At 44.7% G+C, this 25659-nt stretch overlaps 1 protein-coding gene across 1 annotated transcript in view; it reads right to left on the bottom strand.

Moving 5' to 3' along the window:
* PLEKHG1 (pleckstrin homology and RhoGEF domain containing G1) overlaps window positions 1-25659 on the bottom strand; it is a 179519-nt gene that overhangs the window by 26088 nt on the left and 127772 nt on the right. Inside the window, exons 4-10 of the mRNA XM_030316589.1 lie at window positions 24519-24588; window positions 15604-15650; window positions 11164-11314; window positions 7270-7401; window positions 4324-4506; window positions 4135-4230; window positions 3856-3942 (exon numbers count right to left, since the gene is read on the bottom strand). Of these exons, the coding sequence (XP_030172449.1) occupies window positions 3856-3942; window positions 4135-4230; window positions 4324-4506; window positions 7270-7401; window positions 11164-11314; window positions 15604-15650; window positions 24519-24588 (766 nt within the window). The remainder of the gene's footprint in view (window positions 1-3855; window positions 3943-4134; window positions 4231-4323; window positions 4507-7269; window positions 7402-11163; window positions 11315-15603; window positions 15651-24518; window positions 24589-25659) is intronic.

The raw sequence follows: 25659 nt of genomic DNA, 5'->3' as shown, positions 1-25659 counted from the left end.
CGTAAACTTGGGCAGTTCACTTAACGTCCCTGACCTTCTGCTTTTATTTCTCCATAATGGGGTGAGTAAGATCTTTCTCATAAGGTGGTTTGCTGAGGCCGAACTAAAGACACAAAGCAGTTAGCACACTGTACGTGTGTTCTAGAAGTTGTGGCGGAACAAGTAACGCTTCGATTCTAAAAGGGCCACCAGGGTCAGGGTCAGGAATTTGGGTACAGAGATGCACCTGCCTTGTGACTGTATTCATCATTTTAGCGCACAAAGGGAAACCCCCCTGGAACCCACACATCTTGTGTAGGAGAAAGAGGACAGGTATGTCAGCTAGTCTTGCTTTGTAATGGCCTTTCAGAATCCTCCGGCAGTTCTGATTTTCCCAGTTCACCGGTGAACCAGAGGTGGGGCATGTCAAAGACACTGGGTCATTGCTCAGAAGGGCATTCCGAGGCACAGGGCCAGCAACCCACTAACCAACCACGAAGAAAACGCCATCACCTACTCCGATGAAATGAGACTCATGCTTAACTCAAAGCACACACCTTTGCACACTCACTTCCTGGGCACAAGATCACTGCTGACAGCCCCTGAGAATGAGCTTCGAGTGCTTTTCAAAATACCCAGAGTGAAATGGACTCTCTTTTCTCCGCAATGTTCATGTTTCTTATTTCCCCCTAGTTCTACCCCCATGGCCGTCATCCCACTTTCTGTTCCACGTCACTCCCGCCCTGCCCAGCAAGGACCATGTCACCATCCATTGTCACCGCTGACAATGTATTCTCCACCCTTACCTTACGCCACTTTTTCTCTGACAACCTTTTCCTCCACTCCAGAACAGCGACACACAATCAGAAGCGGCCCCAGGACCTTAGCGGCACGGAGAACTGCTTTGCTTCTAAGGCAGGGGCTCTACAAGTCTCTACTTCAGCTACAGACCTCCGTATTTCCACCTGCCCACCTTTGGCTGCTGTTGTTCCGGTTCCTGAACTCTACAGCCAGCAGTCCTTCAAGCCGTGCCCAGTCTCCTGGGTGCCCTCCCTCTCCGCCCAGCCCGGAAATCACGCTCAGTCACCGCACCCATGTGCTGATTAGCACCCACCTTCCCCTGTCCTGTTAACCTTCCCCTGTACTGGCTCTGCTGACCTTCACCTTGGGGAACCCACCTGCGCTATGGTTCCTCAACACTTGTTTCCAAGTTGCTGAGCAGATTTTTAAATTACCTCACCGCACTGATCCACGGTGACCCCCTTCGTTGGGTCTTGGATGCACCCATCCCTGTAGTTATCCCTGCACACGGGACCACTTTCTTAGGAAGTGTTCTGAGCCTTTCCACTTTCCCTCAGGGGCCCAAACCCCCCTGGGCGCCCCCAGCCCCCCAGCCAACAGATGACATCATCGCCAATCCCAGGAAAATCCAACTCTCCTATCTTCACTCAAGTCTGTCTCAAAGGTTCTCTCATTTGTCTTCTTTCTCCCCAAGACCAACCTCGCACCCAGCGCTCCTGATCCCACCCTCCCCGCTCCCCAAAATGGCTCCCAAAGAGCATTCCTCCGCCCATCTTTCTGCTCTCCTTCCCTTTCTCCTTCCCTCCGCCGACAGTCACGTCCACGGCATTCTTCACCTGCACCAAGTGTCTCACTCCTCAAACCGCCGCCTGGTAAGTGTTCTGAACTGTGTTCAAGAAGTCTGTACCCAGTCTGCCTCTTCTCATTTCCGCTTTTTTCCGCCACGCACTGCAGTCTCTCCTTTATCTCTCGGTTGCCAACCCGTGTATCCACTCTTCTGTTGGAGTCTGCCTCGCCCCCTGCAGCCTTGCAGACGGTTGCCCCCTCACGCTCTCTGAGATCCTTTTCTTCCTCTGTCAGCACAGCTTTCTCCTTGGGTTTTCTTAGGGCCTCCCACCTAACCCCTCTTGGTGGTGCTCTAAGTCCCCATGGATGTTGGGATTCCCAGGGCTTCTTTCCTTCACGTGCTTTCGTGGGCCATCCTCTCAAAGCTCGGGGCCTCAATCGCTGTCTGTGTCAAGAGAGCCTCCAGGCCCGCAGCTTCCAAGACCTGAATTTCCACCTGGGGCCGACCCGCCTCCTCGCACGCACTTGTGAGAGCTTCTCCTCACTCCCATCCAACTGGTTCCTCTCCTTATCTCAGAACTCCACACCGTCCTCTGGGCTCAACCCCTGACTCATGCTTGACTCCCATCTCTCTCTGTCCTCATGCGCTTAGTGGGTGACAGACCATTGCTCAACCTCTCTGAGAGCTTTTGCACCTGCTCCCCCCCCCCCCGCCCCCCGTTGCCGTGGCTCCCCCGAAAGGGCCCCTCGTCTCTTTGCTAGACTACTGTGGCGGCTTGCTCATTCTTCTTCCGCCTCCAGTGTCACTTCGTCAACTCATCTGTCACACGGTTTCTAAAGTCATCCTTTCAGAACACAGGGGCCACCCTGCCATCCCTTCCTCCGAAGCGTCCGGTCGTTTCCCACCGCCGATGCACTTGGACTTCTTTTTTTTTTTTTTTTAAATTTTTTTTTTTTTTCAACGTTTATTTATTTTTGGGACAGAGAGAGACAGAGCATGAACGGGGGAGGGGCAGAGAGAGAGGGAGACACAGAATCGGAAACAGGCTCCAGGCTCCGAGCCATCAGCCCAGAGCCTGACGCGGGGCTCGAACTCGCGGAGCGCGAGATCGTGACCTGGCTGAAGTCGGACGCTTAACCGACTGCGCCACCCAGGCGCCCCGTGGACTTCTTAGGCCTTCGAGACCTTCAGAGCCCAGCGGACTGCCTTCCGCTTGTCTGGCCTCACCTCCTACTCCATCTCCTGAGGATTCAGCCCTTCCGCCAAGGCACGGTCTGTGAGCTGTGAACATGATGCCCCCATTCACAAGGAAGGCATTTCCTTCCTTTCCTTATTCAACTGTAATTGAACACATTGTCCTTCCACAACACTTGGTTTATACCTCTGTTAATTCTTCCTGTTTAGCAAACAGTTCGTTGTGTGTATAGCTACCTCCCTCATCTACAAACTCCCTCACGGCTGAGTCTGTATTTTCTTTCCCTTAGCATCCCCACAGAACCTCAGCTAGCTCTATTCACAATAGCTGCTTAGTATAGCTTTGAATACTTCTCATAACTGTACTCTACTATTTCTCTAGAAATTTTCTTGTAGTCTTTTCCTTATTTTTTCCTTCCTCAAGCCCCAAAACAAAACAACCACAATAAAAAAAAAAAAAAAAAAAAACTTCCACAATCTCCCTATATGTGAGTCTTTTTTTTTTTTTTTTTCAACGTTTATTTATTTTTGGGACAGAGAGAGACAGAGCATGAATGGGGGAGGGGCAGAGAGAGAGGGAGACACAGAATCGGAAACAGGCTCCAGGCTCTGAGCCATCAGCCCAGAGCCCGACGCGGGGCTCGAACTCCCGGACCGCGAGATCGTGACCTGGCTGAAGTCGGACGCTCAACCGACTGCGCCACCCAGGCGCCCCTATGTGAGTCTTTTTAAAAAATGTTTATTTATCTTATTTTTGAGAGAGAGAGAGAGTCAGAGCATGAGCGAGGGAGGGGCAGAGAGAGAGGGAGATACAGAATCCAAACCAGGCTCCAGACTCTGAGCTGCCATCACAGAGCCCAACGTGGGGCTTGAACCCACAAACCATGAGACCGTGACCTCAGCCAAAGTCAGATGCTTAACCGACTGAGCCACCCCGGTGGCCCTGTGAATCTTTTTAACATACATAGTTGATCCCATAAATATCCTATCTCCCAATTTTCTTTATTTTAGAGTTGAACATTTATTGCCATCAGGCTGCCTTCTAGGACTTGGATGACCTTACATTTTATTGTTTGTGGACCTCGGCACCTTACCTTAGCTGGGATTTTTGCCGCATGGTTCTCCAGGATCAGTCTCTTCAGGTGCAGAACCCACAGGCGCTTGTCTTGCTGGGATTTGGCCTAGCGGAAGGAAATGCGGACGGTCAGACGACTCACGTCTCCACCACGAACGAGATTCAGACACTCCCATAACCCTCTGACGAGACGGGAAACACACCGTGGGGCCAGAAGGCTCTGGAAAGGCCGGCTGGCCCACGGCGCCCATCGTTTACAAGAGCGAGCCCTGCAGGGAGGGGAGGCCTCTGCTGTTACCTGAACCGTGTGCTGCAGCTTGGGGTTCTTATAGTGGAAGACGCTGAAGCTGAGAGGCTCCTTTGGTATCACTTCCACGAGCATGAGGTTGCCACACTGAGCGGGAGAGCAGAGAGAGGGTGAGGTGCACTTGGAGGAGAATGGGACGAGCGGCCGAAGCCCTTGCCCATGGCCAACATTCAGACCTACCAGGATATGAGCTTTGTACGTAAACGTGTCGTCTCTCTTCTTTGTGATCAGAAGCAGCTTGTCAAAGAGGAAGAGCGTCCGCTCATTCTTGGCCCGCTGGATGCGAAAGGTCCCTTCGAGCACCAGTTCCCCATAGCTGGTCAGGTCTGGCCCTTTCCAGTTAGTGAGCAGACTCTGTATCTCCTGAAAAAGCGACCATTCTGTGTGATTAAACAAGAGATGGGAAGCCATGGAAGAGAGGGAAAGGTCTCCCATTCGCTGAATCTCAAGAGTGGTGTCTGAATATTCTATGACAGGGCCTAATGGGTCTATTTGGTATCCAATGGTGTCTACTGATCCGTGACCTAAATCCACACTTAAAAAAAGATTTTTTTTCAATGTTTATTTTTGAGAGACAGAAATAGAACATGACTGAGGGAGGGGCAGAGAGAGAGGGAGACACAGAATCGGAAGCAGGCTCCAGGCGCCGAGCTGTCAGCACAGAGCCCGATGCAGGGGTTGAACCCACGAATCAGGAGATGGCGACCTGAGCGAAAGTCGGAAGCTTAACTGACTGAGCCACTCAGGTGCCCTGACCTATATCCACATTTATGGGGGCTGTCACATAAGGGCTAACAGAAATGAATCGAGTTGTTAGTTGCTGAGTTGCCAATTACTTATTTCCGCTCCTTGATAATCCCTCTCCTGTGGCTGATGACAGTAGTTACGTCTCTCAAAAGCTAGGTAAAGAGGCAACTGGCATGTGACCTTCTCAGAGAGCCATCCTTTCCTTGACTTTCTCACCCATATTCTCTGCAGAAAACCTTCAGAGCTATTGCTGTGGAAACCTTTTTCCAGAAACTGAAATCCATACTACATATAAGTAACTCAAAACTAAAGCCTGTGACAAATCACGTAAGAGACATCTTAGAGATTTCCTGATGTTAATCCCATTTATTTGGGGAAAGGCAATTAATTTCATTACCATTATGTTTTTAATGGTGCTCACTAAATATAAATTGAGAGCATGATCCTGAGGTATCTTTGGGATTTTATTGTGCACCCAAAGCAATGTTCTTTAAGAAAGCTGATTTTTTATTGTTTTGAAAAAATGAACATATTCACAAAGAGCATTTAATTAAGCGGCCCCCAATACAGGACAACCCAAATGTCCATGGGTTGAAAGTGGAAATGGATGGTAATGGAGATAAAAGTCTGAGCCTGAGCCTGATTTAGCAATGTTGCAGAATGCCAAACAGATTTACAAGGCCTAAAAAAACAGTCATTTAGCCATTTCTGAATATGCAATAGACATTAAGTCCACAAAGCATCTGGATGATGAACTATTAAACCTTTTCTTACTGTTACAAAAAAAAAGACATGACCTGAAAGATTAGAATGTTGCCTTCCCTTGATTTTTGATAGTCTATTGCATCACATCATACTCTGGCTGCCTATAGATGCATCTTACGGTTTTGCTTAAATTTATGGGCTGAATAATGTATCTTTTTTCCTGAGTTTCCACAGATACTCTACACAGCATGGCGTCACTTTGGGCTTTTATGTCTCACTCCAGGGACACGAAGGAGCCTGCCACCAGCCTCTAGACCAACATAACATTTTTTTTAAGTTTATTTATTTTTTTGAGAGAGAGAGAGAGAGAGCAGGGGAGAGGCAGAGACAGAGGGAGAGAGAGAGAATCCCAAGCAGACTCCACACTCTCAGTGCAAAGCCCGATGGGAGCTTGAACTCACAAACCGTGAGATCATGACCTGAGCTGAAATCAAGAGTTGGATGATTAACTGACTGAGCCACCCAGGTGCCCCTAACCTTTTTTTTTTTCTTTCATGTTTATTTATTTTGAGAGAGAGCAAGAGGGACGGAGAGAGAGAAACAGAGAGAGAGAGAGAGAGAAAGAACGAATGGGGGAGGGGCAGAGAGAGGCAGAGAGAAAAAATCCCAAGCAGGCTCTGCACTCTCAGCGCAGAGCCCAATGAGAGCTCGAACTCACAAACTGCGAGATCATGACCTGAACTGAAATCAACAGTTGGGCACTTAACCAACTGAGCCACCCAGGCACCCCAACCTTTTATTTTTAAAAAGTGCATTTTTTTATGTGCCTGGGACACGATCCCTGGCTTAGCATTTATCAAAAGTTCCCACAGATTTAGGGTCCAAAATGTTGGTGCTGGAAGGGGTCTTCGCAAACCCCTGGTCTGTCTTATTTTAGAAAGGAGGAAACTAACACACAGTAGACAGCCTCCTCCCGAGTAGAACACTGCAAAGGACCTGCTTCCAGACTTAGCTCTCCTTTGTCTGGGTCCCGGCCCCATCACCACCCATGGACCACCTCACCATTCTGCATTAACTAGTGAGAGCGGAAAAGAGGCTGAAAAACCCTTTCAACAGCTCGGAAGAAAGTTGTTTCCAGCAAGAATTACTTCTTTGCCATTAACATAAGGTAAGGAAGGGCTTGGGAGACTCCAATTTTTTATTAAAAAAAAAAAATTTTTTTTAATGTTTTTATTTATTTTTCAGACAGAGAGAGACAGAGCATGAACAGGGGAAGGGCAGAGAGAGAGGGAGACACAGAATCCAAAGCAGGCTCCAGGCCCTGAGCTGTCAGCACAGAGCCCGACGCGGGGCTTGAACTCACGAACCGTGAGATCATGACCTGAGCCGAAGTCGGACGCTCAACCGACTGAGCCACCCAGGCGCCTCAAGGGAGACTCCAATTTTTAACTTGGGTTACTGAAGGGGCTCCGAGCAAACTATTAGTTTAAAAGTTATAAAGTAACTTCTCGTAAACACCGTGTTAAACAGCGATCAGTATTAGCCATGTCCCTATCTTTCTTCAGATGTGATGAAGGCCACGGGTGACATCCAATGCCTGAGCAGCCTTAATACCTGATGTGGAAAGTGATAAGAAGTCAGTGTGCCAGTGGGGCTGCCGTTTCGAGGGTTTACCTGGAGCCGGACCGCGTGTTCGTGTTTCCTCTTCATGTCATTGATGTGCCAGGCCACTCGCTGCATCGTGTCGATAGCATCAAGCACTACATCATAGCCTTCTGTGTCCTTGTCAAGGTGATTTTCTATTTCCTTGGGGGGGGAGAAAGGAGCCGGTCATTTTCATTATTTTTCTCCTATCGCCAATGAAACATAGTACCTCTATGATGCGTTCCTCATATATTATTTTTGCCTATTTATTTACACACGAGCAGCGTGCCTTAAGAGTTTGAGATAACTTACCAGAAATACCTACAACAAAGTGGTGAGATAGGGACAAAGACGGGGCTAGGAAAACCAGCAATAGAGTAGAATTTCATGACGAGGAGGATAAAACAAAGCATGATAGAGTCCATTAAGTCTCTTAGAGATGTTACAGTAGATACAAGAGTTGATATTATAGTTGGAGACTGCCGAGTTTCCTGGTAGCCAATGTAATATAAGAAAAAAGAAAACAGGGGTGCCTGGGTAGCTCGGTCTGTTCAGCGTCTCACTCTTGATTTTGGCTCTGGTCATGATCTCATGGTTCATGAGGTCTGGCCCCATGCCGGGCTCTGTGCTGGCGGTAAGGAGCCTGCTTGGGATTCTCTCTCCCTCTCTCTCTCTGCCCCTCCCCTGCTTGTGTGTGAGCACACACACACACACACACACACACACACACACACTCTCTCTCTCTCTCTCAAAATAAACAAACATTAAAAAATATTTAAAAAAGAAAAAAAGAAAACATACTTTTTTTTTCTCCCAGCGGAAATAAAATGTCTCAAGCAGGATTTCATATGTAACAGAGTCAAACACAGAGCGGCCATTATCTTTAAAAGTACATCTACAGCAAGGGCCTTTTCATGTAGTCAAGGCTTTAAAGCCCAAATGAAGTTCATAAGCACTTAGCACTGAGTTTTGTAATCCCAGGGGCACAAAAGGGCCATGAGCTCTGCTCCAATTCTTTCCAGCACATAAGACATATGTCCCTAGCCTTCTCAAGAGTCTAAGGACAGGGACTATTGTATCATTTATTTAACCTTTTATCTACTCAATAGTAACTACGGAAGAGCTGGGTAGTCAATACATGCTTATTAAGTTGAAGCTCTATTTTTTTACAATGACAACAGTAACCTATATACATACATAAAACAGTAGGAAGATATTATAATTAATTAGATCATTTCTAGGGCATCTATGATATGCATGAACATTAAGTCCAAGGTTGGAGATTGAATCTTATGGTATAACTTATGAAAATTAGTTCCATTATTTTATAGTCCTACCTCATAAATCTGTTTACTTTTACTAAATACTCAAGTTTTCCACCTAGCTAAAAACTGGGAAGGAATTCACATTTTCTTTCTACACTTCAACTCAGCTGTTGGAAAGGTCCTATGAAACCATACCACTAAGATAACAACTCCCAGGTAAGCTTCAGATCAACAGCAAATTAACAAAAAATAATAATTTCTGGGGCACCTGGGTGGCTCAGGTGGTTAAGTGTCTGACTCTTGATTTTGGCTCAGGTCATGAGCTCACAGTTCGTGGGAGTAAACCCCAAGTCTGGTTCTGCTCTGTGGGTGGAGCCTGCTTGGGATTCTCTGTCTGTCTGTCTCTCTCTCTCTCAAAATAAGTAAATAAACTTGAAAATGATCATTTCTTCTTCTGGCCTGAGAGGCAATCCTGTTCAAAGACAAACAGACTCAGGAGTACAGAGTGTATTCTTGTGCGGATCTTCATGGATGGCTACACAACTTTGAAGTGACGTAAATGACACAGAAGGAATGCTCTAAATCAACCATAAAAGCAAAAATACTTCAGAGGCAACCGGAAGTTAGTTTTCGATTAATCTAACCACTGTTCTTCTGTACAAACTGCTACAGACTGAATGCCTGTGTCCCCACAAAAGCCACATGTTGAAGCCCTAACCCCCATTGTGCCTGTATTAGGAAGTGGGGCCTTTGGGTGGTGATTAGGTTATGAGAGTGGAGCCCTCATGGATGGGATTAGTGTTCTTATAGTAAAAGGCGAAAGATTTATACGATCTGAAGAGAAACCAGAGTATGGGATTAGTGTTCTTATAAAAGGGGTCCCAGGGAGCTCTCTTGCCTCTCTCCACCATGTAAAGAAACAAGGAGCTCGCAGTCTGAACCCAGGACGGGGATATCACCAGAACCTGACCATGTTGGCACCTTGATCCTGGCCTTCTAGCTTCCAGAACCATGAGAAATAAGTTGTTAAGCCCCCCAGGCTATGGTACTTTGTTACAGCAGCCTGAACTAAGATACCAGCTCCTTATTTAGAGGGCAAGGGCCATTTTTCCTATTAATTACCTCTTTTGTAAGGACCTTGTTACGTCCGACATGCTTAAGTAACTGCCATCTTAGACGCTGCTTGGCTAGAGGCTATATTTAGAGATTACTGAGATGCACTAGTCTTAAATGCTATATTAGCGCAATCCAGCGGAGATCTATCCTGGGAGAGGTATTATTTATTTGAGAGTTATTTGGACACTGATTTAGCAAATTAATCCTCCTAATCTAAGAGGTCACTAGTATTAGTGTGACAATTAAAGTAATATCCCTGATGTGGCTTCATGGGACACAAGATTCTCCAAACGTGAGCCACCAGGCAGACAGACAAAGCTGAGAAGTTTCTAGCAAAGTTGGACCATAAGCTTCCTTAAAATTGTAGATGTGTGTGAACTGAGCAAAACTGGAATGATTATCCAAGTGGGAAGCCTGGAATCATTTAACAAGAAACATATAAATTGCAGGCATGTTGATACAGGGAAGAGCTCTGGATTAAAATATTTTTAAGAAAAGGTTTTTAATGGAGTACAAAAACAATAAAACAAAAACAATAGCTCATTTTTATGGACTGCCTGTGAGGCACAGTGAACATGGATAACTTACAGGATTTGAACCCAGGCAGGACTGACCCAGTGTCTGACTCCTAACCACCGTGCCATGCCTTCCTCATATGATAAAGGCGATTGAATCCTACTTACTCAGTGGAGATTATTTGCAACAAAACTTTCCCCCAATTTTATCAGCTTCCTTAGAGGGTCAGACATGAGCAAGTGGGAGCTATATCTATGCTTGTTTCTTCTTTTTAAAAAATTTTTTGTTTAACATTTATTCATTTTTGAGAGTGAGAGAGACAGAGCTTGAGCGGGGGAGGGGCAGAGAGAGAGGGAGACACAGAATCGGAAGCAGGCTCCAGGCTCTGAGCTATCAGCCCAGAGCCTGACGTGGGGCTCAAACTCATAGACTGTGAGATCATGACCTGAGCCGAAGTCGGACGCTCAACCACTGAGCCACCCAGGCACCCCTCTACCCTTGTTTCTAAAGCCTCCTTGAATTGTGTACAAATAATGGGAAATGAAATAAATACCCTGAAGTGATGCTAAGCCCAGCTCAAGATCACTCATCACACCCCTCATCTGTCTTCTTTTTCAGCCCTTCTCTTTGCTCAGGCAAGAGCCAATCTATGACAGCTCTCCTCCCCCACTGCCTACTGAAGCCAGGCTCGTGGAAATCAAATAAAACACACAAAAAAATCTGTTTTTCGTTAAGATGATAGCTCTCTGCCTGAAACTGTTCACTGCCCGGAGTGAGGTACTCCCAAACCCTATCAGAATCAGAGCTAAAATGAATCTTTTTGCTTGGCTGGTGTCAATGGGGCTGCGGGCCCAGAATATAAATATCTCTAATTCCTCCAAGCAGATTAGTCAGTTGTAAAGTATGAATGTGGAAAATGTTTCCATATGTCCACAGCCTTTTCTGATATTTCCCCCCCCCTCAACTTAATATATATACGCCAAATCCCCATCCCTTGGAAGGTATTCAAGTGTGGGCAGAAACTTACATGCAAAAGGAGATGATACTTGAGAATCCGCTGAACTGGTTTCAAGAGATAGGAGCCCAGAGGCAGTGAGTGTTTCAAAGTTTCCTGACGTTCCCTGAAGAATTTGGCCAGCATCTTGTTCCGCATGCACTCTGTTAGCACAGCCACTGATCTGCAACAAGAATATATATTTTCACCCGAGTTGTAATGGTAAGATGAGTTATTCAAGTTTTAATGTATTGTTAAGATTATTTATTTACTTTGAGAGAGAGGGAGAGAGAGGATCCCAAGCAGGCTCTGCACGGTCAGCACAGAGGCCGATGCGGGGCCCAAACTCGTGAACTGTGAGATCATGACCTGAGTAGAAACCAAGAGTCAGACGCTTAACTGACTGAACTACCCAGGTGCCCCAGGTACTCAAGTTTTAATGGCCAACGTAAGTGTAAATGCCCTAAAACAGGTAGGGTAGCAACAGAGCTACAGCTAGACCAAAGTGCCTCTGGACAAATTAGAAAAAGGTATCTCTTTGGGTGGATGGATTAGAAAAAGGCACTATAGGGGGCTCCTGGCTCAGTTGGTTAAGGGTCCGACTTTGGCTCAGGTCATGATCTCACAGTTCACAAGCTCGAGCCCTGAGTTGGGCTCTGACAGCTCAGAGCCTGGAGCCTGCTTCGGATTCTGTGTCTCCCGATCTCTCTCTCTGCCCGTCTCCTGCTCGTACTCTCTCTCTCTCTCAAAAATAAAAAACATTAAACAAAATTTGTTTTTTTAAAGAAAATGTACCAAGAAAAAGGAGCTCTTTCTTCAGCAGATCCAGCCCCGAGCCGGACATTTGTCACCCCTTTTGCTGGTTGCCTTTGTATCATGTACAAACCGCATGACACTCCCTGCAGATCGTTGGAGGCTGTGGCCCACGGGTTAACCTCCCTTTGAACAGATCCCTCTAATGACAGTTTCTGAAACAGCTAGAGAACCTCCTCTCTTAGCGAGTGTGCCTCCCTCAGTGTACTAGGAAAGCAGGTCAGAGTTCCGTCTGCGTCCCAGCCCCCCAAAAGGCAATTAAGTAGACCCCCCCCCCCAACAACCCAAAGGACTAGTTGAAACAGTGTTCCTACCTTATACATAAAAGCTAGTGGGCTTCTGGAGTCACACACACAAGTAAATTAAAATCTTATGTTCTCATAACTTAGAAGAAAGCAGGTGGAAGTAATTTCAGCCCCTTTCTCCCCAAGTCAGTCATGTTTTCAGGATTCATTTAGAAAATTAGAGCCAAACAACCAAACAAGACTCCTTGGAAGGAAGTGAAATGGAGGTCCGAATCAACCTATTAGAATCACTTTTGTGCCCATCTGCCTTGAGAAGTATCTGTTCAAACGGGTTTATTTCCCACATAAGTGGAGATTTCAAAACTATTCTTTATCACGTAGCCAAGGGTCTTTTCTAAGGTTCTTCAGAGGCAGAACCAGTTGCCCAGTTGCCCTTTGGCCATATGAAGGCCTGAGCTCTTACCCACAGACAGGACACCTGCCACCAATTCTGAGTGCACCAAACTCCAGATTCAGGGCACAGGCAGACATCTGAGGACAATGACCCGACAGGGCCTGCACCCCTCGCCGGGGAAAGGAGGGAGGGCTTGTGTCTCTTCAAGATGAAACTATTGGGGCGTGACTGGTATGAAGAAGGTGGACATCTGTCAAGGGGTGCCGGCGACATTTAATATCCCCAGCTTGGATCCGAAGGGAGAAGAAATGTTGTCAGATGGGCTGAAACCCTCAGCGCTCTTGGCTTGTTAAGACAGGGGAACGGAAACCTGGGGCCTCAGACAGCAAACTGATTGGAGACGAGGGGACAAGAGGAAATCTTTTTCTAGGGATATGAAAACCACACGATTGGGCAAGCGCCGGACGCGCCTGCCTCACTGAGCCTGCCTGTCGAGCATCTCTCTGCTAACGTGTCTCTTTCCTTCGTCAAAGTCAAAGATATAAAATAAGAAAAAAAAGATATATACAAAACCCAGAAAGAAAAAAAAAACACTTCCTCCAGGAAACCGTTCTAAACTCTCCTCAAGGGGACTTACTATTCCTCTTCTTCCTGTACCTTTAGCTTCTAGTACATACCACGAGTCTGGACTCCATTAATTTATATTCACTCATTTGGTCTTCTCTAACACGCTATTGTGTGATTGCATTTAGTGGAGTTTGACGCTGAAAGAAACATAACATTTGCTAGAAGGCAAGGGATATTAGCTCCTATCTCCAGCCAATACACACGGAACTTGGGACCATGCTCCATGAATGACAGGCTCTTAAAATCTGTGTCCTTGCTCAAATGATTTTGCCTGTCCTCTGACCCTGAAGCAGCCTCATATAGAAAAAGCGGCCTTTATTCTGTACTTTCCTTTCTTACTACTAAGTCAGAAAAATCTTAATATAAACTTCCCAAACTACAAATTCAGATGTTATTTCTTTGAATGACATGTTTATGATGAAATTTACACACCCGCCCCCAACAAGCCCCTCTAGCATCTCTCATCCTGATAATTGCGTCCAGAAATGTGCTGATGCTTCAGAGTTCGAATGTTGTCCCCACCCCCCTTCCCTTGGTTAGGAGTTTAGTGGAGAAGTTGGGGGCCGATTCTGTGATTTCTCTCGATTGGGGTGTGGTACCATGCCGGTTTTTAGCTTGTGGTTCTCGGGATTTAGTTGGGGCATTCTACAATTTTCTGCTATCTTCAGCACAGAGGTGGAAACAAATACCATAGGAGAGAGGCTTGCTTACGTGAAACTGTGTAAACTGCGTGTGTCTGCTCATAAGGATATTGTGACAAATGTACGAGCTGACATGTGGGTTTTGGTGTTTTTTGTTTGGATTTTAGGGAAACCTGGCCAATGCACAGTTGGGCGCTAACCAAATAAACCACTGCAGCACAATACCTTGACCCATGTCTACAGAGGGAGACTAAACTCCTTCAATGGAAAGTATTTGTACATAAATCGCAGTCCCAGGCTTCATGCCTTTTAATCCACACTGGCTTTCTTTTTTTTTTTTTTTTTCCTTAAATTTTTCAATTTTTATTTATTTTTGAGAGACAGAGTGTGAGTGGTGGAGGGGCAGAGAGAGGGGGAGACAGAGAGAATCCTAAGCAGGCTCCACACTGTCAGCACAGAGCCCCACGCGGGGCTCCAACTCACGAACCGCGAGGTCATGACCTGAGCCAAAGTCGGACGCTTAACCGACTGAGCCACCCAGGCGACCCTGTCCAGACTGGCTTTCCGGGGCCACTTCTGAACAGGGTTTCCATTTGTTCTTCCTTGCTGCAGCAGTACTAGGGGCTCAGCCTGCTGGCTTCTCTCCTAGGTGGATCCGGCCAACCACGTCATCCTTAGGGACATGTCTCCACCAAGAGAGGCGACAGGGCACGTAGCTCTTATCTCCCTGGCTCGTCCCCCACGATAACTCCCATCAAGTTCTGCTGATCACGTGGGGAAGTGGCAAAAAGGCACAGGGGTGGGGAGAATCACAAACCTTCAGAAACTTCACAAGGATGTAGTAGCTTTGGGTCTGAGGTTGGGGAAACCTCGATTCGGATTCTAGCGGGGCCACCCGTCAGTTACGTGGCCCTGCGAAGGCAATAAACCTATTGGAGCCTCAGTTTCTCCATCCTTACATTGGGTTGGGGCAGGGGTGATTATGCGCTAGCAATTGTTGAGAACCTATTATGCGCCTGGCACTGTGATGGATGCTTTGCTTTTCTCGAATCCCTTGGCATCTCTGGATTATCATGAAGGTTAAATCCAACAACACGTTGCATTTATAGCACTTAACACAATGATTAGGACTCAATAAATGCTCAGTACAAGTCTTTTGCTGAAAAAAGAAATTCCAACAGTGTGACCCAGGGTCTTCGGTCGGCCTCCCTCACTGAAATGGTCACTCTAGTGTCCATGTGGCGCTCCTTGCACTACCCTCCTGTGTGGCTTCCAGTGTAAACGAAACGAAAGCCAAGATCCAGTGAGATGAGGAGGCCTTTTTACATAGTTCTTAGAAATTATATAGCAAAGATATAACATATTCTATCCCCAGCTAGATTATATAAACTCATTCTCGGCACATCCCAAATTTTTCAAAACACGGCACACGTACAGGAGGGTCAACGGACAAGAATCACAGCCAAACACAACAGGTTTACTTAGGTTTCCACGGAAGGACACCTCGAAACCTTTTTGGTCTCCTTCACGGTCTTTCACACTTTCCCTCCCACTGGCTCTGCTGGGAGTCCCAGAGCTGAATGGATGGATATCTGGGTAGCCCGTAATCCATTGTCAGCACGCTGTGGAGACTCCCCAGGGCACCCAGTGCACGGCCAGGTTCAGGACGCCTAACACCAGCATACATCGGACCCCTCGACCTGAAACGGTATGCAAGTGCAGGAATGTACTGTGGTATATTCCCAGCGTGTACCTTGGATAGTTAGTGCAGTACTGCGTGTAAATGTGGAACTCTTCACTCTGCAAGGAAACAAAAGAGACTTTTAGAGGCAAAAAAAAAAAAAAAAAAAAAAAAAGAAAGAAAAGCACAGGCATCACCATTCATTTAAAAACGATAAAAAGAAACATCATTCATACTTGTAAATCTGGCTCTGTCGTCACGAGGGCCTGTCTGAGCCCCTGTGGCAATCATCGATGTCTTTTTTTTTTTTTTTTTTCATCTATGCCTTTTTTATCTACCTTGTTTCATACCTAGAATCAACTCGAACTCATCTGGGTTCAAGAGACACTTACTGAGCACCTGCTGTGTTAGGTGAATCTGAAGGCGAAAAGGAAGAGGAGGAAAATGAGGTTTCTGCCTCAGGCACTCCTAGTCCTCCCAGTAGATGTGCAATGTGAAAGAGAAATAGAATATATCATCTAATTATGGTGGTAAGAACACGGGGAAATACATGCAGGGCACAAGAAAACTGTGCTCTCAAGCCCTTGTGTATACAGTTGTCCCTGCCCACTGTCCCACCTCGCAGCCACCATGCATCCTTTGACATTGAACTTAGGCTTTTTTCCTCCAAGGAGCCTTTCCAGAGAGCTAGCCAAGCTAACTGCTCCCATGCTGGGGTTCTGTGACACCCAAATCTCTCGTAGCATTTACCAAGTGGTAGTGTCATTTCCTCTGAATCTGTGTCTCCCACTCCAGACTGTGAGTTCCTACAAAGTAGGGGCCACGTTGTATTCACATCACGCCTGTGCAGCTACCAAATCCCCCCTCTTTTCTACTAAACCGGAAATTACCTGAGAGCAGGGTTCAAGCCTACTTTTCTGTTCACACCAGCATGGTAGCAATGCCTCAAATGCCGTAAATGTCTGACTCACCAATGTGGGGTCCTTGCCTTCTCCTGACACCACATTCCCGGTGCCCTAGTTTCTTTCTTGGGCTTTCAAATGTCTAGTCATATTACCAAATATTGAGAAATATTAAATCAATCCTTCTCGCTCATACAGTATTTTGTTTAAAAGGTAAAACCATGACTTCCATGCAAATATAGAATAAACAGTATCAAAGATTTTATTTAACCTACTGCTCGGCGAGGAGAGCAGTAAGCTATTGTAACTGGATTTAAGGATAAACACAAGCTTCGCGCGTAGGTCAACGGGGAATGCGGATAGGAATTTACAAACGGATACCAAACTGCTTTCTTCTATAGGGTAAAGAAATCCAATGTCCCTCTATGGGACAGTTTTCATTTGCATGCCTGTGGTCAACAATCACTGACATTGCTATCAGTTATCAAAAATTTAGAGTTAGAAGATAGTTTGAAGACAATGAGAGATGCAGAAAGTCTACTGAGTCGTATAAATTAGAAGGGTGAATTGGAAAATTCTTTCCTAGTGGAGGCACCCAGCAATCTTTGCGGTCGGTTTCAAAGTCTTTCACAATTTTCCCCTACATTGCCAAGGGAAAGAGGGATGCAGATGGGCAGGTGAGAGAGCAAAAACCTGGGTTTTTAAACTTTAGACTGTAAAACTTTCAGTCTGAGTAAGTAATTCAAGGCCAATGAATTATCAGTTCTTGTAAACTCTGAAACGGAATTATATTATTTAAAAGAGACATTGCATTATTTGGGTGGTATTTCATATTCTGCCCTTTTTACTTTGAAACTACTTTAGGGTAGATTAAGAAATTTTTTTTAATGTATTCATTTTTGAGACACAGAGAGACAGAGCATGAGCAGGGGAGGGGCAGAGAGAGAGGGAGACACAGAATCCGAAGCAGGCTCCAGGCTCCGAGCCGTCAGCACAGAGACCGACACGGGGCTCGAACTCACGGACCGTGAGATCATGACCTGAGCTGAAGCCGGACGCTTAACCGAATGAGCCACCCAGGTGCCCCAATTTGAGATTTTTTTTAACGTTTATTATTTATTTTTGAGAGAGAGACAGAGCATGAGCGGGGGAGGGGCAGAGGGAGAGGGAGACCCAGAATCTAAAGCAGGCTCCAGGCTCTGAGCCATCAGCACAGAGCCCGACGCGGGGCTCGAACCCACCAGCCGTGAGATCGTGACCCGAGCTGAAGTCGGACGCTCAACCGACTGAGCCACACAGGCACCCCAAGGCCAGATTTATATGTGACTGGAAGACAGTGACTTTTTCTTTTCTTTGTTTTGGGGGGGGAGGTCATTTTAATATATTAATTTTTTTTCCTATTTAAAAGAAATGTCTACTTAGAATCCTTTCTGCTCGCTTGATGAGGATTGGATGTAAAATTTTTTATTAGAGAAAGTCTCAAACATATTTATAAATAAGTGGAGAGGATCGTGTAAGGAATCTCCAAGCAGCCATCACCTGACCTGGATATTAACTCATGGTTTATAGCCACCTACTTCCCTATCACTCTGAAGCAAATTCTAGACACAGGATCATTCCACTTATAAATATTTCAGTATACATCTCTAATGTAAAGACTTTTAAAAAGAAGCATCACCACAGTGCCATCATCACATGTAAGTAATTCCAAACTATCATGAATGTTCAGCCGTCACTATTCAAATCTCCTATCTTCTTAATTTTCTTTTTAAAAATAGTTGGCCTATCTGATTTGGAACCCAAGTAACTACACAAGGCAACTGGTTGATACCTCTTAAGATCTTTTAATCTATAAGCTCCCCTTTTATCTCCCCCCTGCCCCCGCCCTTGCAATTTAGTTGAAGAAACCAGACTGTGTGTCCTAGAGAGTTTCTCATGGCCTGTCTTGCTGGTTATGTCCCTACGGTTTTCTTTCATGTGTCTCCCTGCCCCCTGCACTCATGTGGTTTAGGGGAAGCCTGAACAGGTTTATGTTCCATGGTTTGGCACGAATACGTCCTAATTGTATTTACTTCCATCAGGAGGCACAGGGTGTCCGGCTGTCTTTCTCTTTGTGATGTTAACCACCGATGGTGATTATTGTCTGATTTATTAATTCGTTAGGAGCTGCCAAATGGTGGTATTTCTGGTTCTATGATTCCTTCATTTGTTAGCCAGAGTCCTTCCAAAAAAGGAACTTCCTTATGTTAACCATTACCCCGCAGTTTGTAGTTTGTATGGAAAAGGCAGGATGGATGCTTGATAATTTTCCCTATTTTTCAGGATGAGGCATTGGCTCTCTAGCATCCTGCAAAGGCCACCACTTTGAGTTTTTTGATCACTGTGAATTCATGAACAGAAACATATCTAATGAGTTTCAGCTGTTTTTATTTACTTATTTATTTTTTTAAATTTTTTTTTTAACGTTTTATTTATTTTTGAGACAGGGAGAGACAGAGCATGAACAGGGGAGGGTCAGAGAGAGGGAGACACAGAATCTGAAACAGGCTCCAGGCTCTGAGCTGTCAGCACAGAGCCCGACGCGGGGCTCGAACTCACGGACCGTGAGATCACGACCCGAGCCGAAGTCAGATGCCTAACCGACTGAGCCACCCAGGAGCCCCAAGTTTCAGCTGTTTTTAATTAATTGTCCTTACTGATGCTGAAATGTCCCATCTTTGGCCAGCAGGAGCCTCTCCTTTAGCATTCGTGACCTGACCTACAGCCTCCAACAGCTACCTTGTTTTCTGGAATGATAAGACATTCTGGATCATCCTGTACATTTCCTGCCCCAGACTCATCCTTCATGGAGCCCGGATTCCTTTTGGTAGGAATTAGTATTTGGAGACCACAGTCTGGGCATCAGAGATAGTCTTGCTACTGTATTCATCGTTATTTCCAGGCCTTTTCGGTGGACAGAGCTAGCAATATGGTGTTTTTTAAAGATAAAATACACCGGGGCACTTGGGTGGCGCAGTCGGTTAAGCGTCCGACTTCAGCCAGGTCACGATCTCGCGGTCCGTGAGTTCGAGCCCCGCGTCAGGCTCTGGGCTGATGGCTCGGAGCCTGGAGCCTGTTTCCGATTCTGTGTCTCCTTCTCTCGCTGCCCCTCCCCCGTTCATGCTCTGTCTCTCTCTGTCCCAAAAATAAATAAACGTTGAAAAAAAAAAAAAAAAGATAAAATACATCCTTGGTTCAACCTGGCAATTCGGATTCAGGATTGGAGCATTTAAAAAAACTTTTTTTTCAACGTTTTTATTTATTTTTGGGACAGAGAGAGACAGAGCATGAACGGGCGAGGGGCAGAGAGAGAGGGAGACACAGAATCGGAAACAGGCTCCAGGCTCCGAGCCATCAGCCCAGAGCCTGACGCGGGGCTCGAACTCACGGACCGCGAGATCGTGACCTGGCTGAAGTCGGACGCTTAACCGACTGCGCCACCCAGGCGCCCCAGGATTGGAGCATTTTTAATTAGCATCATTCTTCGTCTGTATTTTCTGCCTTTTACCAATTCTAGGTCAATGATACTGACATAAACACCTTGTTGTATCCCATAATACACTCAATTTCAGAAGAACAATACCAACACCAGCACATTTGATATCATTATCGAAAACAGTTAAAAATGTATTTGCTGTATTTTCTCCACAGTCGATTTTAAAATCAACTGGAATTTCCTTCGTGTGATCACGCCACAAATTGGCTCTATCCATAGGCTCATCATTTCATTTTGTTTTCATTTTTGGAGACTGCTTTTTTAACTTTCATTTTGTCTTATAACTATGTAAAATATTTACATGGGTTCAAGGTCAACTCTGTAAGAAAACGCGTATTCAAAGAAGTCTAGCTTCGGTTCCTTTCCATACTAGTCTCTCTCTCCATCCCTATCGGCGACCAATTTTTAATTTCACAGTTGATTCTTTTTTTAAAAAAAAAGTTAACACCAGCGTAGTTAACATACGGTGTTATATTTAGTTTATCCTTTTTTTTTAATTCCCATTTAAATATAGGCATGTCCTTCCACATTTCTAGATAAATAGAAGCAAATTATTTGTCAGTGATTCTCAAACCTGAGTATATGTCACAACTACCTGGAGAGCTTGTTAAACAGAGATTACTGGGTTGCATTCCCAGAGTTTCTGATTCCGTAAGTTGGCTGTGGGTCTGAGAAACTGCATCCTAACAAGTTCCCAAGTGATGCTGGTGATGCTGGTGCTGCTGGTCTAGGGAGCACACTTTGAGAACCACAGTGTTGCACACTTTTATCTACTTCTCTCCCCACCCGTCCCAGTAGTACACAGAGATACTCTTGAGTTGTTTCTACTGCTTCATAGTATTCCATTATGTGGATATGCCACGATTCATTCAAAGAGCTTCCTGTTTATTGACATTTCGGCTGTTTCTCTATATTGTATATTTCTATGTATTTCTATATATTATTTATAGAATTTATATATAATATATATTAATAAAATATTTCTATATATGATATATATCTATACATTGTGACTATTACTACTATAAGACTAGCACCACACTTACTGCATTTTTGTTGCTGTATCTTGGGAATAGATTTCTGGAAGGAGGACTGCTGGATTACAGGATGACTTCAAATGTAATTTTGCTAGATATACCCCAATTCTCCTCCACGGGGCCTGTGCTACTCAGTTTCGCCACAATCATAGTTAGCCTCACTGACTTCGTATGCTGCCACATTTTCAAACATACTACTTTGTTAAACACCTAAATTAGTTGCCAGCTTCCAAAAGTTGGAAGAGAAAAATGTCTTGAGTTCTGGCTTCTCCTGAAACAGTGTTAGATGCACGGGCCCTGGCGCCCAGTTTCATAGGACACTCACGCCCTCACCACACAGGTACCGAGGCTGCTCTAGCCCCCACCTGGGCCCACGCATGCGCTGCATTCACCTGGTTAAGCCCCTCAAGGCACTGGAGCGTCCAGCCTCCACAGACGAGATGAGCAAAGTGATCTGCCTGAGGTCACCCAGTAAATTAATGGCAGAAATAGGGCCTTTCTCTGGGTGCGCTCACACGCTCTCAGTTTCTTGCTCCTTTTCTGCCTGCCTGCTGCTGTAGTCAACCTGGGATTGAACAATTATCAGGTTGACTCTCCTAAATTTAGGAACCTTTAGGATCATTTGCAATGACAAACTTAAAAACAACGGCTGCAATGAAAATATATCTGAATTACATCATATACTTGCCCTGCATACACCTTCGCCCTGATAAAGCCTCAGGACTGTTGCACGACTGAACCGCTGTGCATTTTGTGACACCATGGCTCTATTCCAATCTTAAATTAGGCAGTTTTGATTTAAAGCAACTACATGGTCTTAACATAGAATCAAATGTATACTTGACCTTCGATTTATGAGCTCTGTGGACAATTCCAACAATGGTTTTATACAAAAATCAATAGCCCTGAGTTAGTTAATCCTTAAATGCCTTTTACTCAATGTATGCTACCCCAATTCCTTTTTAGAACTATTTAGGGAAAAAGACAATGATAAAGAAAGCATACAAAAATAGGTATTTCCTTCTGATTAAACTCTGTCAAACTGTAATTACAGATGTAAAAATGGGACATTTAATTATGAAAGGACCAAAATAAAAGAGACAGTCAGGGATGGCCAATTGAGCATATGGGGTACTCAACTGTTTACTGAATGAATAACCAGATTAAAGAAATCTGTACGATTTTAGGGTTTCTTTGGTCATGGGGTCCATCTCTTTCATGTGTGAGCACGCTCCCCCTCCCTCCCTCCCCCTCCCTCCCTCTCTCTCTCTCTCTCTCTCTCTCACACACACACACACACACACACACACACAGACTTTGATTCCCGAGGAGTTTTCACTGGACATTATGAGAAAGGCTTAATATGTAAGTAGCATACGGGTGAGGTAACATGAACTTGAATTCATTCCAATGGTAGGAATATCCAATGTCAGTACTTTCCTGAGGATAATTTCAGTAAGCGGATAGGGGGTGTGCGTGCCTGGGCACTGAAGGGAGAAGGGCACCAAGGGAGGCGGGAGGAGGGGCTCAGGGGACGCGGGGTCTCTGAAGATAAACTTTGTCTCCCTCTTAACCGCTGTCTGGGGTCAGCCCAGCTGACGGTCGAGATAAGGGACAGAAATGAGGGTGAGGTGAAGGCAGGAAACCAAGGAAAACTGCTCCAGGTGTTTCCGGAGTCCTAACAACAGACAGATGCTCAGCTGGGAGACCGCTTGGCCTGCCCACCGGGGAGCTTTTACTTTTGTTCCCCCAAGGAATGGCCCCTGCAGTCCCTTGTCCTTCTTTTCTAAGCAGCAGGTAAGAAGTACCGTATTCCCCTTTTGTCAGGAAGGATTTCTGTAATCTCCACATACCACAAAAGCAAGGTCAAAGATGAGTCTCTGCGTAAGCCCCAGTGATTCAGATAAAAGCAGAAGTCAATTGCCAGCTTTACCTCTTTCATTAATGGCCTCTCAATTAAAGCAATTTTCCATTCCTCCCCAGAGTGGAGCAGCTGGTTGTGTTTCAGAAATCGTAACATCTTCTAAATTTCAGGGTGCTGAGTGAAAAGCAGGCTGTGCCAGAACCGAACGCTCACTGCTTACATGTGAAAGTGCGGAGTGCCCAAGTTAGTCTTCTAATTAAACTTGGCAATATTACAATGAAAAATAAGATCTGGGAGTTGGCAACGTGGCGCATAAACAAACTTTTATGTGAATAATTAAGCCGGAGCTAAGCATATGCTGGACCGTCTTTAATCAACTTGTGATTACAGTTACCGGTAAAAGCCCCAGCGTTTCCGATGGTTTCCACGTTGTTTATGCGCTGTGGCTATTGTCACATATCTACTCTGATATATACTCAGCACGTCTTTTTACCCCCTTTCTCCCTCTTCCACTTGCCTGCTCTTTTTTAAATTCCTACCCTTCTGGAGAATCAATTATGACACAGGCAACGTGTGAGAAGAATTGTGTAAGCATGCGTGCACATTGTACATGTTAACACGCTGACATCCACACAGCCGCCCACCATCGGGAGTATTTTATACGCAAGCCCATCAACTGCCTTTAAGGAATCATGCTTCAAGGAAACCCAGGGTGTTGTGATTGGATTCAGTACCACTGGATGGATCTGTGGCCGTAAGAAATGACCCTGTGAAACACGTCCTGAGCCAGGGTCAGACATCTCAAAGTTCACAGTGCACTCTGGAGTGTTAAATGAGGTGCTAATTCTTGGTTGATCCCAAAGTACCATCATGAACCTTGCCTAAACCTTTGCACACTTGAAACCACAACTGCAGAAATCACATGAAGGTTTGCTGAAAATCATTTCCACTAGACCTTTTCCAAATGAAAGCTACTGAATGTTTAAGACAAACTTAAGATAGGATTCTATATATAGTAGGTAGGTAGCAAGTGAGAAAAGAGTGTGAAGGATTGTCTTGTATGTTTCAGAATCCTGGTACAGAGCTGACCATTTAAGCTTTAACGGTCAGAGCCTTTTCTTATATTTTTCTCAGCCATCAATGCAGCTTAAGAAAAATGTAGGAAAATGAGAGCGCATATTTAAGATGGAAGAGATTAATTCTGCCATCTCTTTATTCCCCAGTGATAATTATATAGCCTCGGCTAGCACCACGTACATTACATATAGAATACCTAGATTCCAACAGATTTTTGTAACTGGTCTTGTGGTATTTCATATGTATTATTTTTCAAATGTTATCCTATTCTGCGTTTTTCCTCCCCACCAAGATTAATTTTTTTTTTTCCCTAGGGAAGATGAGTAAACATCATTCAGTTACTATGTAAGTTCAAGGACAACTACTAAGTTAGTACTTCCTAACTTACTAGGGACAGTAACAGTATTTTTTTTTCCTTGCTAGTGGAAAAAAAACAACAAAAAACAGAGCGAAGAGAGATTAGTGGCTAACTTCATCCAGTATGGAACAAACCAGTCATTTTAACTTTAAAATGAAAACAATTTGCAATCTGTGCCTGTCTTGGTTGGCCAAGAGAAATGAACCTTGCTTACCTTGGACACAAAACATTCTGCTATGGCCACAGGATCGTTTTCACAGTTTTCCAAATCTTGTAGAAGTTCACTAAAAAAAAAAAAAAAAAAAAAAAAAAAGCCAGAAAGTACTATAGTTTGATTATCGAGGACATTTTATATAACTTAGAAGTCTATACATTTATAGGGCATTTACAAGGAATCTTTTTTTTTTTTTTTTAAGAAAGCTTTTACTAGTGGTCAAAGCCAAAGTGCACTCTCAAGGTGGGAGAGCAAGCAGCCCAGAGCTGGCAACTGCTATGAGGAATCACATTTAACTGGATAACTGATGACCCATTGTCATTTTATCCAAAGCTTCCATTAGGGACTTGCCCAAGGTCATGGTGCAGCAGGGATTTAAACACAGGTCTAACCCATAACTCTCCCACCTAGAGATAAGCCCAGCCTGACACTGAAGTCTTCTACACGGTTGGCATTGTCTGCACACATGTTTACACACACTTACTCATTCATCACATAGCTGTCTAGGTGCCGAATGCTAGGCAAGGCACTAAGAACAAACACGTCAGTGAGCCAAATGACATATGGTCTGTAAGTGCTTGGAGCTCGGAATCTATTGGGAGAGTCAGACATTCTATCAAAGGTCACACACACTAACAAATTTAAAATTATAAACAGAGAGGGGCACCTGGCTGGCTCAGTTGGTACAGCATGTGACTCTCGATCTCGGGGTCATGAATTCAAGCCCCACATCGGGAGTCGAACTAATTTAAAATAAAATAAGATAAGATAAGATAAAATAAATTAAAATAAGATAACATAAAATAAAATAAAATAAGATAAAATAAGATAAAATAAAATAAAATAAAATAAAATAAAATAAAATAAAATAAAATAAAATAATAAATGGAGATAGTGCTCAAAAAGAAAGCTACACTGGGAGGAAATATTTTTCCTCAGATGAAAAATCTTATTTTTTAATGGGAATATAATTATTTTAAGTAACTGCATAATATTTCATTGTGTGGCTATACCATAAGTAATGGAACTAATCTCCTACTGTTGGATAAAGGTCTATAAATGGAATTCCTGGGTCAAAGGCTATCGCGGGGTTATATGTTAACACATTTCCAAATTACACGTTGTATAAGTTGTATTAATA

The sequence above is a fragment of the Lynx canadensis genome, chromosome B2, assembly GCF_007474595.2.
Source record: "Lynx canadensis isolate LIC74 chromosome B2, mLynCan4.pri.v2, whole genome shotgun sequence".
In the NCBI taxonomy this organism is placed as follows: domain Eukaryota; kingdom Metazoa; phylum Chordata; class Mammalia; order Carnivora; family Felidae; genus Lynx; species Lynx canadensis.
The sequence above is the reverse complement of the archived record's forward strand: the minus strand, read 5'-3'. Positions and strand labels throughout refer to the sequence as shown.